The 19325-nt window shown below is 37.6% G+C and overlaps 1 protein-coding gene across 6 annotated transcripts in view; it reads right to left on the reverse strand.

The window, feature by feature from the left end:
• Positions 1 to 19325, reverse strand: part of Orc4 (origin recognition complex subunit 4) — a 45306-nt gene that overhangs the window by 8064 nt on the left and 17917 nt on the right. For all 6 annotated transcript variants that reach the window (XM_015993055.3, XM_015993053.3, XM_076569430.1 and 3 more), the window contains 4 exons: positions 15943 to 15991; positions 13665 to 13816; positions 9550 to 9723; positions 1687 to 1773 (listed from right to left, as the gene is read on the reverse strand). In XM_015993055.3, the coding sequence (XP_015848541.1) occupies positions 1687 to 1773; positions 9550 to 9723; positions 13665 to 13816; positions 15943 to 15991 (462 nt within the window). The remainder of the gene's footprint in view (positions 1 to 1686; positions 1774 to 9549; positions 9724 to 13664; positions 13817 to 15942; positions 15992 to 19325) is intronic.

A 19325-nucleotide genomic window follows, 5' to 3' on the forward strand; every position in this document is an offset into this window, starting at 1 on the left:
TTTCTAATCCATTTTATTATAGCCAATTGTTAGAGGGATTTAAACTAATGAGATAGGAAACTTATTTGGAGAAAGACAACATTCTTCAGTAAAGACAAGAAAAGGGAAGAAGAATCAGTAAATACAATGTGGTAGAAACACATGAAGCATGCCATAAGTATTCAGCTGGAAGCTCTGCTTTGGCCTCACTCCCCACCCCACCCCTATTCCCAACTCTGCCATTCTCCGAAAGCCCACCAAGTGGTGGCTCCTCCTCAGGGCCTACTCAAGACTGCACCTCCAGGGTATTTAAGCTCCAGTCCCCAGACCTGCCATGTGATTTCTCCTCCTCTCTCCCCTGCCTCACTTCTGTGGAGCTTGAGAGTCCACCCCAAAGCACATGGCTCATTAAATGTGGACTTTTATTTTGGTTTGATCTGGCTTACTTAAACTTACAGCCAAGCACCCTAGAGCTGAGCCAGCCATCTACTAGCTGTTTAAGAATTTTTAACTAGGGTGTTCCAATTTTTTCAAGGGGAAGAAGAAACACATAAGGATAAAGGGAAATGATTATTGTGAAAAGGTAAGGTATTATATAGAAAACTAACTGGTTACTGGGCAGATCAGATGTGCTACTTAATAAATGGTCACTATTACTCATTCCTGTTATTGAAAATAAACAGAAACAAAAAGACAAATACTTTGAGGGAAGGCATGTGTCATACTTTTCTAAAATATCAGACTAATTTCAAATTTATTAATGCATGAAGTTCATTAATTTTAAAAAAAATTTAGTATTTGATTGGCTTCGACATTATGTATACACATTGGCATGAGCCTCTCCCACCAGAAGAATAAAAGAAAAAAAAGAAACAAGAAAACACCTTAAAAGAAAAATCAATGTAATATCTAACATGTTATTCATGAAAGAAAAACATGATCATATCCAGTGATTTAGCATTTGACAAAAATCTAAGACATTTATAATAAACTCAAGTTAGGCATGAAAAAGAAGTTAACAATGAACATGTACAAGAAACCTTACAACTAAAATTTATGTCGTACTAAAATACTGAATGCCTTCCTCTTAAAATGGCAACAAAGAAAGATGCCCACTCTCACCACTCTGAGCCACCAAGTCATGGCAATAGATAAAAGAAAAAGAGAAGACCAGAAAGGGAACAAGAAAATGAACCTATTTGTGGATAATCTGAGTATGTCCACATAGAAAATCTCAAAAATAGAAGTCTGAGAGTTCAGCAAGACTGAATGTGCTAAAATTTACAAATAGCATTTACAAATAGCATTTACAACTGTTTCAAAGAAAGTGAGACACTAAAGTATTATACACTTAAAATATGTACTGGATCTGTAAAGTATCAATGAAACCAATCAAACAGTAACTAACACTGTGTATTATATCCAAATATCAGCAGAGTCAATGTAATAAATATGCGATTTCGCCCTAAATGCATCTGTAAGTTTAAAATTTGATATCAAGATGTAAGCAGTACTCTTGACTTACATACCATTGGTAGGAATGTAGGAATAGTATAGCTATTATTGAAAACAGTTTGAGGGCACTTCACAGTGTTAAAAATACAGATTATACGTGTATGGATGTATAAGACATAAGACATTCCATTAATAGGTATAGTTTTTGGTTTTCAGATCAGGCAAAAAGAAACAAATTTAAACAATACAAACCAATAGCATATGTAATGACCGTAAGTTTTTGTTGACATTGAAATGTTTCTGTAGAACTTCACACACAGTTGAGTCTTCTGAGAGACACTAAAACAAAACAAAACAATAAAATAAATCAAAATTGGGGATTAATTTCCTGTGTCTTGGCCTGCCAGTGGTCTGGACAAATTTCTCCCACTCGTGTCCCCCAAGTAAATACACAGAGGCTTATATTAATTATAACTGAATGGCCATGGCCCAAGCTTTTAGCTAGATAGTTCTGTATCTTAAATTAGCCCACAACTATAAATCTATGTATAACCATATGTTCCATGGCTTTACCTGCGTCCCATTACATGTTGCTCCTTGGGTGGCTCGCTGGCGCCCCCTCCCTTTCTTCCTGTCTCTCCCTTTGAATTTTCCGCCTGCCTCTAAGCTGCCTTGTCATAAGCCAAACGGCTTTATTAACCAATCAGAGAAACACATATTCATAGCGAACAGAAAAATACTCCCCTTCATAATCTGAAATTTCCAATCTAATAAGGGGAAACGATATAGTCAACTAGTGGGATGGTCAAACAGAATGTAGCCAAAGCAGAGAATAGTTATTATACTTGAAAAAAAGGGGAAGTATTAAAAGAATGTAATGGGAAATTATGAAGTGCTATAAGAACATGAGCAGAGGTAAAATCATGGCACAGTGACAAAAAAGGGAGTCATCATATTCTTTAAGTACAGTTATTTGCAAAGGGGTAGTATAGAGAGAAAAAAAGAAAGCCTAACTGGAGCCAATTCCAACTGTGGGGAAGATGGAGACATTTACAGAAGACTTGTGTGATGAAGCCTTCATTGATAACGGAAAAAAAAAGATTTAACAAGATGATAAAGATGAGCTATTGGAGTAGAGGGGTGCGCAGAGTGCCTGTGAAGAGTAAGATGTAGTCAAGAAGTGAGCATTCCATTATAAATATTAAAGCAGTAGATGGAAAAGGAACAATGAAAAAAGAGGCACTAAGGTCTGAATGTACAAGAGACCCCAGCAATCTAGAAAACAAGGTGCATTTGTTATTTCTCTTCTAGCTGAGAAGAAATAACTATGAAGCAGCTTAGAGGAAGGTTTCTTTTGAATGGTACAACCCCAATGGAGTAGAAGGCATGGTGGGAGGAGCTTGAGGCAACACATGCCTGTAGCGAAATAACTATGAAGCAGCTTAGAGGAAGGTTTCTTTTGAATGGTACAACCCCAATGGAGTAGAAGGCATGGTGGGAGGAGCTTGAGGCAACACATGCCTGTAGCTGAAAGACTTCCTGTGTCCCTCCCAGCCAGCAGTCCGGACAAATCTCTCCCACCCGCACCCTGCAACTGCTTGGTCCCAAGTAAACACACAGAGGCTTAATATTATTTACAAACTGTATGGCCTATGGCAGGCTTCTTGCTAGCTGGCTCTTATAACTTTACCCATTTCAATTAATCTATAAGTTGCCACATGGCCATGGCATTACCAGTCTGCTGGCATCTTGATGCTTCTTTGGTGGCAACTGGCATCTCCCCTTCATCTCCTTTCTTCTCTCTGTATCTGCTTGGATTTCCCGCCTGCTCTAAGCTGCTTTGCCATAGACTAATGCTACTTTATTTATCAACCAATCAGAGCAACACATATTCATAGCATACAGAAAGACATCCCACAGCACATGCCAGTGTATAAGCATTGTAGCCAGAAGTAGGTGATGAATGCTACTTCTTAGCTCATGTTCCCCTTTCTTTCTCCTTTCTATTCCATATGGGACTCTAACACATGGAATGGTGGCACCCACATTCACAATGGGTCTTCCCTTTGTAGTTAAAATTTTTCTGGGAACACCCTCATAGATACACGTAGAGTATGTTTCCATAGTGATCTAAACCTGAAGTGTATTTCCATGGTGACACAGAGATTAACTATCACACAAGGGAAGAGACTTCAAGAGGGAAGTAATAATCAACAATTCAATACAAACTACTTTGCAAAACTAAACTGAGGTACATTAAGAAGACACCAATGGATAAAGAAATATAGAGGCCAATAGGGCTCTTTGCTCCAAGCAAGACATAAAACAGTCAATTCTAGAGAATTGGGACTCAAAGGAAGGTAAAGAAACAGCACTGAACAAAACATTAGATGAAGAGTGAACTGAAAAGTGACAGAGCATGGAAAGATACAGCAACACTTGCATAATTTTTCACAAGTAATCTGACTGGTACCAAGTTTCCTTTTCCTTATACAAGTCAAAACAAAAACAGTAACAAAATACTGACCAGCATGGCAAGCTATGAACATGGGAGTCTTAGTGGCACAAATATCATGGACTAGATTTAAGACCCACTCTATAGAAGGCACATACCTAATACGGTATATACAGTCAAGAACCTATGGTTGGGGAACTCCCAGGAGTGAACCTATTTCTACTATTCCACTATATGGACACTGCGTCAAACTGCCCCCTAAATTCCTCTCTCGTAATTAATATAGCACTGAGACCTCATCAGAAAGTTTCTTTGTGTAGCAGATGGTGGTTAATGGAGAAACTCACAACTGGCCCAAGTGCCAATGGCAAGTGAGTGGTTGGAGTTCATATCATAACTCTTTCCCGAAGTTCAGAAACCATCTCAGAAGAAGGCATGGAATGATTCTTAAGAGCCAGAGGGCAAGGGAGGACCAGAGTAGAACTCCTATATTCATCAACTCATGGCAGCTGAGGTTATCAGGACAAGATCAAGCCAGTTAGCATTCTAACACAAGATGGAAAGGGGTTCATGAGCCCCACCTCTGGCTGAGAAGCAAGGACAGTTGACAGATTCTAGGAGAGGTAGAGTAATTTGTTCCTAGTAGGTTGGCCAGTCTCCAGCAGATGGCCCCACAATCAAGAGTACATGAACAGCACAAATATGACAGAGTGGGTTATAAAAACAAGAACATACTACCAAAAGACACTGTACGATACTGTCAAAAAATTACTTAAGATCTCTAAAAAAAAATCCTAACAAATATAAAGATGAACTAAAACTCCCCAAACAATAGCAAAAACCACAGAAAACTAAGTATTTTTACTTCTAGTAGAGATGTTTTGCTTCTTTCAACTCAAAAATGTCTAAATTTCAGGAATAAGCTATAGACTGTCTCTTGAAATTTCATCTCTCAGTAAACCTATTTTTCTAGTTAAATCTCCACTTTCTATTGCTTTTAAAAGGCTTGTCAAAACTATAGGTGTATCTTAAACAAACAACTTGCTGCAATGTCAGCACTGAAGTAGTGGCTAGCTCCCCAAACCACCTTTACCACATACCCACCCAAAAGGGGACTCTGGCCATGGTGCTGACAGACTTTCCGAGTCTGTACATTTTATTAAAACCAGGGAGGCAGCACAACATGACTGTCCTAAGGAATGAAACTAAGAGCTGCAAGCCCTAACAGTGGTAGCTCTCCTTCAAACACTAAAGCTGTAAGCCTGTCACAAGAAAAGAGATCATCACTTACGATGTGCCACTTAAGTTTGGTTGGGGGCTATAAAGTCTGAAAACAGAGCAAAACAAAACAAACGAGAAAGCAGGGAATATAGGGTCATGTAGTCACACCTGAAGGTAACAAGGAAAACTACAGTTGTACCTAATATCTTGGTATGCAGCTTGGATACAGTTAGGCATGAAGGAACCGAGAAAACGGAAGTGTCTTGGTAAGTGTTTCCTAGTGGACAAATGACTCTTTGTGGCTAAACATTCTTGAAGCTGAAGTTAGTTCTTCCCACCATATCAGAAACTAAGGTGCCAGGAGATTTTCACATACTAATTAAGGGTCTGCATCCTCAAAAGAGCCTGGTGTCTGGATGTTTCAAAAGGATCATAGGAAATAAACAACCTAAGAGGGAGATTTGGTTCACCATGATTTGCCAGGAGGAAGATACTACCTCATGATCATGCCATCCACAAATATTCATAAAACATGAAGGATTCAATGAGTTGCTACCTCAGTCTTTTGTTTGAGGCACCCAGTCTCTCTCTGAATAAATGTCTACCTAATTGTATGTGACTAAGCTGAATTCTTTACTTTGAGGCTATAAGACCAATCAGATACCTTTACCTCATAACAAAACTAGAGCTGAGCCATCCTATCATCAAATTGTATCCACTTTTTTTTTGTTTTTTTTCAAGACAGGGTTTCTCTGTGTAGTTTCACACCTTTCCTTGATCTCACCCTGTAGACCAGGCTGGCCTCGAACTCAGAGATACACCTGCCTCTGCCTCTCTAGTGATGGGATTAAAGGCGTGCACCACCACTGCCTGGCGTAAATTGTATCCACTTTTTAAATAATCTAGACTAGTGTTTCACCAGAAACTCATATCATTCTCTAATTATATTACTGTGTCTATAGGAGACTGAGTCAAGGAACTACCTTAGACAAAGAAAATATGGAGAAATACTATCCTGATATGAAAAGGTACAGTATTTTGTACCACCAATGCACATTTCTGTATATCTCTGAATTACTTATACTGCACCGCCTAAGACAATGTAAATGATATGTAAACAGATTTTTGTGTTAGTTTTTTCCAACTAGACACAAACTAGAGTCACCTAGAAAGATAGGCTTTCAACTGAGGAACTACCTCAATCAAATTGTTCTATCAGCATGTTGGTAGGGGCGTTTTCTTGATTAATGATTGAAGTGGGAGAGCCTAGCTGAGCCAGGTCTGGGCAGGTAGACCTGGGATGTATAAGAAAGCACAATGAACAAGCTAGTAAGCAACATTCATTCATGGTCTCTGTTTCACTTCCTGCCTTCCAGTTCGTGTCTTGGCTTCCTAATATGGATTCTAACCTTTAAGCCACATAAATCCTTTTCACATCAAGTTGATTTTGGTCAGAGTATTTTATTACAGCAACAGAACTAGGTAACTATCATACTGCATTATTAAGGGAATAACAAATACAAGCCTATTTATGCTCAATATAAATGCCACTGTTTTATTTTGTTTAATTTTCATTTGTGGTTGCATCCCAAGATGTAGAACCTATGAATTTAAAACTATTTACAGTTATAGACACTCACAATGAAACATAGTTAGATGACTAGGTGACTTGGCTGTAAAGTCACCTTAGGAAAACAGTTAATAGGCACAGAAATAATAAAAATCAATGAAAATGAAGACATTTAAATATGAACAACTGCTGGGGATGTCTTTCTGTATGCTGTGAATATGTTGCTCTGATTGATTGATAAATAAAACGCTGATTGGCCAGTAGCCAGGCAGGAAGTACAGTAGAGCGGGATAAGCAGAGAGGAGAATGCTGGGAGGAGGAAGGCTGAGTCAGGAGATGCTGCCAGCTGCTGCCACTATGAGAAACAAGATGTAAAGTACCAGTAAGCCACAAGCCACGTGGCAACTTATAGACTAACAGAAATGGGTTAATTTAAGATATAAGAACTGGATAGCAAGAAGCCTTCCACAGCCATACAGTTTATAAGTAATATAAGCCACTGAGAGTTTACTCGAGACTTTGGAACCGTGGGAGCTGGGTGGGACCAGGAAAACTTCAGCTACAAACAACTGCATTCAAATCTCTCAAAAACATCATGGAATAAGACTATTAGCTCAAGAGCTATATAAGAGGAATGTCTGTGAGGCACTGAGAAGTAAACCAAGTGGCCAGATGTTAAAATCCAGAACAGAGTGGGAAAAGGAATAATATAGATTACAAATGACAAAGAACATCCTCCCATACATACAGATTTAAATCAGACAACAGTATCAGAGAAAACTTGCCTAGTTAACAATTTCCTGAGTCCCATGCAAGATTTCTCTAGTGGAAGGGAAGATCCAGAACTAAGTATTTGTAAAATTAAGATTTATACACCTTAATGAAAAGTCTGTTGTTGTATTACATATAAGAGTTGTGATGGTCAATATTGACTGTCACCGTGTTAACGGAGATTATCTAGATTAGGTTAGCTTTGGAGCAGGACTGTAAAGGGTAATCTATATTAGTTTACTGAAGTGGTACACCTGTGATGGTACTCTCACATATTTGATTGCTTGTCATCAAGGAGTGGAACAGTTTGAAATATTAAAAGGATTAGGAGCCAAGGCCTTATGTAAGGAAGTGTATTACTTTGAGGTTTCAAAAGCCCATGCCAGGTCCAGTCTCTTTCTCTCTCTCTGCTTGTGGATCAGGATGTATCTCTCTCAGTTACTTTTCCAGCACCACATCTGCCTGCCATCACACTACCTGCAATAATGATAATGGGCTAAGCCTCTGAGACAGTAAGCCAGCCCCCAATTAAATGCTTTCTTTTATAAGAGTTGTCTTAGTCATGGAATCTCTTCACATCAATAGAACAGTGACAAAGACAACACTCATCTCAATTCACCACCCTACTGGCCTGGGGGCCTGGGTAGAGGTAAAGAGGTAGAGAAGGTAGAGAGAGGGAGGGAAGGAGAAAGAGGGAAAGGGGGAAGAGGGAGGGGGAGAGGGGGAGAGAGGGAGAGGGAGAGAGGGAGAGAGGGAGAGGGAGAGAGGGGGAGAGGGAGAGAGAGAGAGGGAGAGAGGGGGAGAGGGAGAGGGAGAGGGAGGGAGAGGGAGGGAGGGAGGGGGAGAGAGGGAGAGAGGGAGAGAGGGAGAGGGAGAGAGAGAGAGAGAGAGAGGGAGGGAGGGAGGGAGGGAGGGAGGGAGGGAGGGAAAGAGAGAGAGAGAGAGAGAGAGAGAGAGAGAGAGAGAGAGAGAGAGAGAGAGAGAGAGAAAGTGCATTGAATAGGAATATTCATCACTCTCTTTCCTGATTGCAGGTGCTGTTGAACAGCTACCGAAAGCTCTGGCCTCCATGTGTTTTCCATCACTATATCCTCAAACTCAATTACATATTCTCAACCCTTCCTACCTTAAATGGATTTTCCTATGTATTTTGTTAAATCAATAATTACTGTTAGTGAGGAAGTATGAATCAGAACAAAGTTAAGATTAAAAAAAATCTTATGTAAGCACTGAATTCTTGACATAACAAAATTTAGTTTGCAAGTAAGGACTTAAATGTTATAAACAAATAGGTAGGGCTAGAATACATTATAGTGGTAGTCTGGTTGCCTAGTATACATGAGAGGTGGCACAGTTTGACAGTCTCTTAATTAATGAAACAAAGCTGAAATCATTTATGAGAACTGGAAATAAAAACATATGCATAGGATAAGTGTGAACTGTAGTGATATATTGCATACCCTAATAAATTTGCCAGGGGATCTGAGGACAGAGTCAGCCATTAGATTAGACATAGACACACCCTTAATCCTATCACTGAAGAGGCAGAGATCCGTCTGGATCTCTGTGAGTTCAAGGCCACACTGGAAACAGAGCCAAGCACTGGTGGCATACACCTTTAATCCCAGGAAGTGGTGGCTGGGCAGAGAAAAGTATATAAGGCGTAAGGAAACAGGAACTCACTCTCTTTAGACTGAGGATTTTGTACAGGTAAGAACTACTGGCTAGCTGCTCTGCTTCTGATCTTTCAGCTTTCACCCTGATATCTGACTCTGGGTTTTTTTTTATTAAAAGACCATCTAAGATTCGAACGACAGTGAACTGTTAATACCGCTTTGTGTCAAATCAGCAAAATATAGAAAATAAAATTTAAGTCATGTAAATTCATTAAAAAAATAACCTAAAATGTAAACCAGATAAAAATAAAAACTTCAACTACTGATAAGAGTGCTAAAGCTTAACCTAAGTTCTTCTGAAAAGAGATAATTATGAAACAAGGTATGTCTATTGCCCTTAAAAAAGAAAACAGTTTATAATTGCACTCCTCTAGCAACATGAAAAGATACATATTTCTTTACCATTATTGCCTTCAACTTACTTGAGTATTCTCATTCCACCTCTCAGCAAAAGCTTTATCTGGGAATTCTTCAGGTAGAGATAATTGTTCTTTAAATATTTTCATATATTGTGGAAAACCAAATGAATTCATTAAATGTATCTGCCGGTGAGAAAACCGTGACTTCACTCTTTTTTCTAAGAGTTCCAAAATATCCTTGAAAACAAAAGAGAAATCCGTATAAGAAAGCATGTTGAAAAATATGCTGTTAGAAAATCAGCAAATTATAGCTTGTAGTAAGCAATATTTATTTATAATCTATAAGTAAGCATTTTATTTTGAGGGAAACTAAACTTTCCTAATGATGCAACCCTTTAATACATTTCCTCATGTGGTGACCCCCAACCATGAAATTATTTTTGTTGCTACTTCATAACTGTAATTTTGCTACTGTTATGAATTATAATGTAAATATCTGATACCCAGGATGGTCTTAGGCAACCCCTGTGGTCATTCGACCACAAGGGGGACACAACCCACAAGTTGACAACTGCTGAACTAAATAATTCCTTTCTAGGCACCAGTAGCTTGGTATCCTGTCCCGATTGATATCAAGTACTAACATTCCCAGATCTACTAAGGACACTCAAACAGTGACTATTCCCAAACCCAGACTGACAGGAACACCAAGCACATCAGTGTGGTATTCTGCAGTCTTAAAAAAAGTTGACATAAAAATCTGAGCTAACAAAAATTCAGAGATATTCACAATTTTAAGAGTCTCAAGAGACAAGATATGTAACAGAGCCAACTTCTATTTGCTGAACTACTAGAATTCAGCTGCTATGATCAGTGGAAAGAACCAGTGTTTGTATCTGAACTCTTGTTCTTTCCAATAGCAGCAAATTCTCTAAATGGCTGAACCATTTCTCCATCCAATTATTTTTAGGGTGTAATTACAAGAAGGAAATGAAGTTTGAAAAGTTCCCATCTTCTTCTTCTTTTTTTTTTTTTTCCGAGACAGGGTTTCTCTGTATAGCTTTGCGCCTTTCCCGGAACTTGTTTTGGAGATGAGGCTGGCCTGGAACTCAGAGATCCGCCTGCATCTGCCTCCCAAGTGCTGGGACTAAAGGCGTGCGCCACCACTGCCCGGCTAAAAGTTCTCATCTTCTTAAAATTAAGTAAATAATTAACTGTGAGATGACATTATTTTTTGCCCCAATATTTTACAGAGAAAGAAGACAGATAAGTATAGATTAAACTATTAGTGATAATTACTAAAATTACATAATAAAAGCATAAATACAGGAGAGTCAGGACTATTATCTCCAACAAGTATTGGTATTTTCTACAATCAATTTTTTTTTAAAAGAGGATGGCAGCTCCAGAAAAATGTATATTTTTTCTTACTGAACGATCTTTGTGATAGAAAATAAGCAAAACGGTTAATAAGCCATGCTACACAGGAAAAACTTTAAATAATCATGGGTCATTTAGGAAGCAAACAGCAAAGACTAATAGCTGTATGGGTTTGAGAGGGGAAAAGCAAATACCTGTAATGTTCTTAGTAGTTTATAGTGACAACAGCTAATTAATGCATGTAATATTCAAAGATACAAATATACTCATATTTGTTTTTAAGATTAAGAAATTGTACTCGCTGGGTGGTGGTGGCGCACGCCTTTAATCCCAACACTTGGGAGGCAGAGCCAGGCGGACCTGTGAGTTTGAGGCCAGCCTGGTCTACAGAGCGAGACAGAGGTTCCATAGAGTGGAAGCAGATCTCCAGCAGAGTTTTCTGAGTGCCAGGAGTAGAGAGTAGCAGAGATGGAGAAAGAGGGTAGAGGATGAGGCTGAAAGCATAGGAGTTAGTTGTTAGCAGTACAATGAGCTAGGGAGCTGGACGGAACTGCAGTTATGGAGAGAGGATTTCATCCCAGAGAAATATAGAGCTTGGTATATCTAGAGTTGTTCCTGCCTTGAATGCCTGGTGGAGCTATAGCTGAATTGATAGAATTTTGTCTTAGAGGAATAAAGTTAACAGACATAAGAACATAGTGTACATAGATTTTTTTCCTGATGTCCCACGCCGGACATAGCAAAGCCCCATTGGACCCTGGGGAACCCATGGTCATGAATCTTTTTATGTGGAGGGTGTGTATGGAGGCCAGAGGTTAATACTGAGTGTCTTTCTCAACTGTTCTCCACTTTAGTTTTTAAGACAGGGTTCCTCAGGGACAGTGGTCTGGCTCAGTGGCTAAAAGAAATCACCACCAAGTGTATAAACCAGAGTTTGATCCCCAAGACTCATATGGTAGGAGAAAATGGACTCCTGAAAGTTATCTTCTGACCCCCAGATGCATGTCCATACATATCAACTTACCATATACACATACACAAAATTAATCTTTAAAAAAAAAAAAAGGACAAAAAAGGCTTGCCTATTTAGTTAGATTGGCTGGTTACTAAGCCACAGGGATTCTCCTGTCTCCACCTCCCCAGGGATGGTTTACAATGGCCCACCATCACATCTGGTTTTTTATATGGGTACCAGAGATTGAACTTATTAAATCTTCATGCTTATGGAGAAAGCCATTCCTTTCACCCAAAGAATTTTTCTTTTCATATGTATATGTGGTGTGCTTTGCATACATATGCCTATGCATGTATATGTGGAGGCCTGACTTGAATGTCAAGAGTATTCATTATGTTTTTCCATTGCATGTATATGTGGAGGCCTGACTTGAATGTCAAGAGTATTCATTATGTTTTTCCATGTTTCTTGTTCATTGAGGCTGAGTTTTTCAACTGAAAAGTCCACCAATATGGCTAGTCTGGTCAGGTAGTTTGCTACAAAGAAACTTTCTAGGCCTTCAGATCTGCAATTGCAGGTGGGCTGCCATCCCCTGCTCATCAGGGGTCTGGGGGTTTGAACATTGTTCCTCACACTTACCTAGCAGGTCTACAACCACTAAGCCCTCTGCCCAGCCCTACTTCCCTACTCTTGCTTTAAAGCAAGGTGGTTCTTTTACACTGGTGGTAGTTTCTGGTTTGGGGGGTGGTATGGGGAGGGAGGATAAGTAGAGTATCAAGGATAGAGAGAAACTATTAGCCAGATCTTCTATGTTGGAAGAATGATCTGAAAGCACACAAAGTACACTAAGTATGAGGATGTCAAATTTCAGAGAAGAGCAATAGAAACAGAAAATTAGGAGGACTGTTGAAAGATGAATTGGAAAAAAATAAGTTTTATAAAAAGGAAAGAGCTGTAGGAAAGAAAAATAAATAAATGAGCCAGCCTGACATAAGCTTATAAAGAAAGGATGGGAGGCAGGGAGCATGAAGAAATCTGCAGAAACATGACAGCTACAGTAAGTCAGAGAAAGGTGCTTCTCACCCAGTTTTACATGTATATATAAGAGCACCCACCACAGACATAGATGGCCCTGGGAGTATAATCCTATAATTTGTGCCACTTAGGATCATAAATAAGTTCCAGGTCTGCCCGAGTCGTGAGTTCAAGGACAGTCTGAGAAACTCACAAGTAAGATTTTCTTTCAAAACAGTGAATACAGTTCAGTGATAAGAGTGTTTGCCTACTATGTATAAGATCTTAGTGTTCACTTCTTAGGACTGGACAAAAAAAAAAAAAAAAGATTAAGCACAAAAAGACCCATGTAGCTGTCTAAAATCTTCAATACTTAGAATCCAGGTGAGACCATTCTAAAACCCACCACAAACAAATCTATTCTACTGTTGTTAAAGATTGATAGAATTTATGGAGGTATATTCTTAGCAAGTTATTTTAAATTATGAAAATAATCTTGTATGACAAAGTAAAAAAGACCAATCTATAAAATATTTCTGGTATTACTTAATTGTGTTTTTGCTCGCTACAGTAGAAATCTCACTAGTATTCGTGAGTCTTATTCCATGATTTCATTGGAAGGACTGAAGCATAACTTGTAGTATATGTAGCAATTCTTTTCTTCATTTCCTCAAGTGAAAAGCAGAATCAAGGTATAAAGAGTTGAAGAAAGATAATTTTCAGAATACTCTAAAACTTACTTTCAGTCAAATGGATTATACCACTATTAAGTTTCTATTTTCTAAATCAAAATAATAGACCTTTTTTTTTGTTAAATGAAAAGACATACCAATCTACATGTAAGACCAATAACCGCTACTGGCGTCTGTGCAGATTGAGAAATGTCAAAAAGATTATAAAGGAGTGTCTGGTTTTTTTGATGAGCAAAAAGATCAAATTCATCCAGTATGAAGATCACTGGGCAACTGCTAGCCCGGTCACCTAAGGAAAAAAGAGTTTCAGATTAACAAAAACAAAAAAAAACACATCAACTTTTCTTGTATTCCCTAAATGCTATACTTCAGTTTAAAATTCAACTCAACAAAGACTAGTAAGTTCCTCTGGGCAGGGCCCTTACAAATGCAGGCTCACTCATACATGAAAAATTATCCACAGGACAAAGATAGCTGTTTTTGTTCCAAAGTAATTTACCATCTGGTTACAGGAGTCTAGCAGTTTGATGAAAAAAATTGAGAAAATCATTTGCAAGACAGCTTTATAATTATGTGAGGTTCCTTAATAATTTTACAAAGATGACTTTTCAATACCATCAAAACACTTCTGGAATATAGAAGTAGTCAATAATGAATAAACACTACTGTTTCAAAAGAGATATATTTAGCTAGTAGAGAAATGCACAATGCACCTTCCTATTTAAAGTTTTCTCTACAAGTACCCAATTAGAATATGAAGTGAAAAAAAAAAAACCATTAAAATTCCTTTAACTACAAGTTTTAATATTTCAATCAGGTAATGTTCAGTAGCACTCGGTACACTTTCTCTCTACATGAATGGAAATTACTTAAGTAGAAAAATCATTAAAACTTAAGGAATAATATACATTTATGTAAAACTTTTAAGGCAAAGATTAAGAGAAGATTTATTTATTTATCCAGATAATAGAAACAAAATAACCTGGCTTAAATGGTTTAATTTTGGTAAAGAAACAAAAAAACTAAACCACTAAAACTAAACAGATTTAGAAAATAGTATAGAAAAAGTATTAATAAAATATGGCCAGTATTTTAATAGGGAAAAGTTTATTCAAAGTCAAATCATTGCATATAAAAATAAATCTGTAGCCTTGTTGGCATACACAAGTATTCCTAGCAATCTGGAAGGTAGACACTGGATGACAAGGAGTTTAAGAGTCAGCCTCAGCTATAAAGTGCACTAAAGGACAGCCTGGGCTACATGAGATACTATCTCAAGAAAAAATTCAACCAAATTATCAATTAGAAATATGTGTACTAAAAGGAAATATTGGTGAACGATTTTATAATTTGAAGAAGAGAAAAATAGCTTCTAGATAAAAGTAGTTATGTAGAAATTTAAAACTTCCATTCAGTTAGCAAGTAAAACAAGTACAAATTTAGGGCAACAAAGCTTACAAGAAGTTCCATAAACAGGTATGAGACAAGTATCACTAAAATAGGGTGAGGCATCAACAGGAAATAACAATCGTCAGCCAAAACATCAAAGGAAACAAAAAGCAAATCAAACAAAAGCAAAATTATACAAATGAAACGGACACTGGCTTCTTTTCTACAAGCTAGCTAAAGATGAAAATTAGAAACTTATTTTTGAACTATGGGAAGAAAAAGTATTCTCAAACATGTTTTAAAGACGGTTAAGCAATATTCTTTTCAACATGGTACCTTTTAATCCAAATTTCTACCCATTATAACCTAACCACACAAACACACGAATAATCATTTAAATATTTATAGTATTTTTAACAGCAGAATGTAAGACAACCATACCTACCAAAGAACAGGCAAATTGATATTATTCTTGTGTGTCCGAGACTTAGTCTCATTCATCCTGTCCTTGAGTTTATTGTCCTTCTTATTTTGATTTCCCAAGTGCTGTGACTACCGGTAAGTAATTTTAGTCTTTTAAATTTTATTATTAGTGTGTCAGAATGCTATCTGTGCATGCAGGCTCTTGAGTGTCAGGGTGAAGTGTGGAAGTCAGAGGACAACTTTCAGAAGCCATCTTTCTCCTTAAATCTTTGGTTAGCAAACTCAGGTTGTCAAGCTTTTGTGGGAAGCACTATTACTTGTTAAGCCATCTCACTGGTACTGGTTTTATTCGTATAAAAAGCTGCACTTGTACCTACCCAATGCTATGTGGTAGCTGAAAAAAGCAAATACTGAAAATCACTACACTGGTGATTTTCTACACTACAGAGGCCATTAGCTTATTAGTTTAATTCCTATATCCTTTTTATGGGGGGGGGGTTTTAAAAACTTTTAATATTTACATCATCAGAAGACTTAAGTTCAAAATAAGTATCTTTTGATATTTTTGAATTTCAATTTTTTACAAATATCTTAAACATGTACCTTTTTTTAAAGCTTCCAGAAGAAATGAAAGGTTTTCAGCAAAGCTTCCCTGAATAAGAAAAAATAGAAAGACTGGAGTTTAATAAAATGAAGAAGGCCAAATCTTAAGATATTTAAAAAAAAAAAAAAAAACAACAATGCATTGCTTTTACTAGGAAATTAGCCATTGAATAGAATCTCAGTTGAGCTCTCTGCATTAACTGTACAAAAGTAGAGAAGATAAACCTCTGAAAAATGATAGGACTACCTCACAGGTGAAATTTCCTGTTTTCTGGGCAATAAGTAGAAATGTTAGAAAAGAATATAGTTTCTGGAGGGCTGCTAGGTTCTAAATATAACTGGGGACCAGAAATGTATTCCATTTTGTATCTTTAAACACAACACGTCCCTCCTACTATCAAACTTGTACCACAAAAAACTTACTATGAATTAAAATTAGATCCAAAGACAAAATTGCTTAAAATATTAAACAGTTTTTCTACTCAAGAATACTTATTACAAATTTGTGATTATATCACATTTATCTCTTCATTTGGAATACATCTAAAATATTCTTGGACATAATTTAAACATTCTAGAAGAAATCAAGAGTAATGAATAAATTACCTAAATGTTCCAGAATTGGGACAGAAACTCCCATAAAATATTTTTTATTAAAGTTATTAGTTTGTATTTTATTTAGATTATTTCAAATCTTTTTGTAAGATTTATTTTTAATTAATGGTAGGTGTGTGTCTGTCTGTGTATGTGCACATAAGGTATGGCACAAAGGCCAGAGTGCTGGTTTCCTGATCTCAGACAGTTGTGCGACATCTAATACAGAAACTGGAAACCAAACTCAAGCCCTGTTTTTTGAGACAGGGTTTCTCTGTGTAGCTTTGGTGCCTGTCCTGGATCTCACTATGTAGACCAGGCTGGCCTTGGACTCACAGAGATATGCCTGGCTCTGCCTCGAGTGCTGGGAGTAAAAGGGTGCGCCACCACTGCCCAGTTCATTCACATATTTTAAGGAAAAAGCCAACTTGAAATTTGAGGTGCTATAAAAAGAGAAAGGAAACTTTGGATTTGTTTTCCACTGAAAGAATCTGATAAAGCATAAACACTTGCGACTTTTTTACATTTACTTATTTTGTGTGTTTGTACAGCACATTTGGAGGTCAGAGAGCAACTTGCAGAAGTTAACTTTATTCCGCCTTTAAGTACATTCTGAAAAACTGAACTCAGTTTGTCAAGCTGGTAGCAAGCACCTCTACCCACAGAGCCATCTCACTAGCCCAGCATAAATGACTTATAAGAATACCCATAAACAGTAATGATCACAGGCTGTTTTGCCAATACTACTACCAAGAGGTAGTATACACAATTTACCGTAACACAACACTGGCTCAGAGAGATATCTGTTCAGAAATCAGTGTTCAGTGACTCAAAGATATTTTGTCTTCTGGTTTGTTATAGACCACTGTATCTGATCATAAGTATACATACACACTTATTCAAATATAAATACATATAATAAAGTATATGTATGTATAATACATACATATATATATATGTATGGCTGTATGATGTACTTATACGTACACTGACTGAAAGACTACGAACACAGTGAAGTTCTGGCTTGGGTGATTTTTGTTCTTTATGTCCAGACTTCACAAACTTAGAAGCATAGGCATATTAATTAGTTTCTGCAACTTAGATGCCTAATCTACATAATACTAATCTACATAACAGAGGAGAACATAAGCTAATAATTAATTAACTCTAACAGCCATTTCTTGTTATTGTGGAGGATTGGATGTTGGACCCCTTCTCACACCCACAGACACCAAATTATATAGCTTCCCAATACCTTTACATAAAATGGCATAGTATTTACAAATTAACTGCATACCATTGTCTGTTACATCTATATTACTCTCAATACCTAATGCAATGCAATAGTATCTGTCATATTTAGTTTTTACCAATTTGACCAAAAGCTGAACACCCAAGAAGAGAAAATCTCAATAGAAGAACTGGTTCCATCAGACTGGCCTGTGAGCACATTTGTGAGGCATTTTCTGGACTGCTAATTGATATCGCTAAGCCCAGCTCATGGTGAACCATTCCAGTCCTGGGCAGAAGGGCCTGGACTGTTTAAGAAAGGTAGTTGAGCAAGATAGGGAAACAAGCCAGTAAGCAGAATTCCTCCATGGTTCTAGCCTCTGCTCCTCCTTCCTGTTATCTGGAAGCATTATTAACTCTTTTGCCACCAGATTAGTTATAGTTACTGTGTTTACCACAGCAACAGAAAGCAAAGTAGAACATTATCTAGACATGTTTATTAGCTCTTGTAATGCACTGTTTAGAAAATAACAACAAAGTGCAAAGTCTGGACAGGTTCAGTATGAACACATTTTTTTTTTCTGATTGAAATCCTCAGTTTGCAGTTGGTTGCAGATGCAGGACCTAAATAACATATGAACAAAGGACTGACTGTCATGGTGACAATAATAGCAATGATTAGGATGGTGAAATGCTGTGGGATGGTCTGTATGTCAAATTGCTCTGATTGGTCAATAAATAAAACACTGATTGGCCAGTGGCCAGGCAGGAAGTATAGGCGGGACTAACAGAGAGGAGAACAGAGGAAACAGGAAGGCGGAGGGAATCACTGCCAGCCACCGCCATGACAAGCAGCATGTGAAGATGCTGGTAAGCCATGAGGCATGTGGCAAGGTATAGATTTATGGAAATGGATTAATTTAAGCTATAAGAACTAGATAGCTAGAAGCCTGAGCCATTAGGCTAAGCAGTTTAAATAATATAAGCGTCTGTGTGTTTATTTTATAAATGGGCTCTGGGACTGGCCGTCCTTGGTGGGAGCTGCAGAGAAATTCTCCAGCTACAGAAAGAACTGTCTTTTCCATTACTTCACACAAATACAGTACCAACATGTCCATTTAGGAACATTAGAAATAATTTTTCAGATCATTTGGAAATCAAAAGCTAAACTGAGTCTAATAGGAACTCTTCTTGATGAAATAGTGAGCTACTAGCTTAGAATTATAGTCTGAATAGAAGGTAGAGCACAGTACTTATAAAAGGGACACTCTGACTTTACTCTTCCACAGCTTGCAAAGCAGGGAAGGAGAGCATATGGCTGGCTCAACTTTCCACTGGTAACTTAGAGAATGCAATTTCTAGATACGAAGAAGTGTGCATGGCTGTGCACACATCACCACAGCACAGAGCCAACAGTGACATGGTAAGAGTGACAGTACTCCAAGGACAGCAGTGGGCAGAAAATGGACTTGGAATATATGTATCTCAGCTGCATATGTAGTCTCAAGACGGTAGATTAGGACACAGATTACTCTTGTTTTCCTTAGGTCATGTAAGTT

This window comes from Peromyscus maniculatus, chromosome 4 (genome assembly GCF_049852395.1).
Source record: "Peromyscus maniculatus bairdii isolate BWxNUB_F1_BW_parent chromosome 4, HU_Pman_BW_mat_3.1, whole genome shotgun sequence".
Taxonomy (NCBI): Eukaryota; Metazoa; Chordata; class Mammalia; order Rodentia; family Cricetidae; genus Peromyscus; species Peromyscus maniculatus.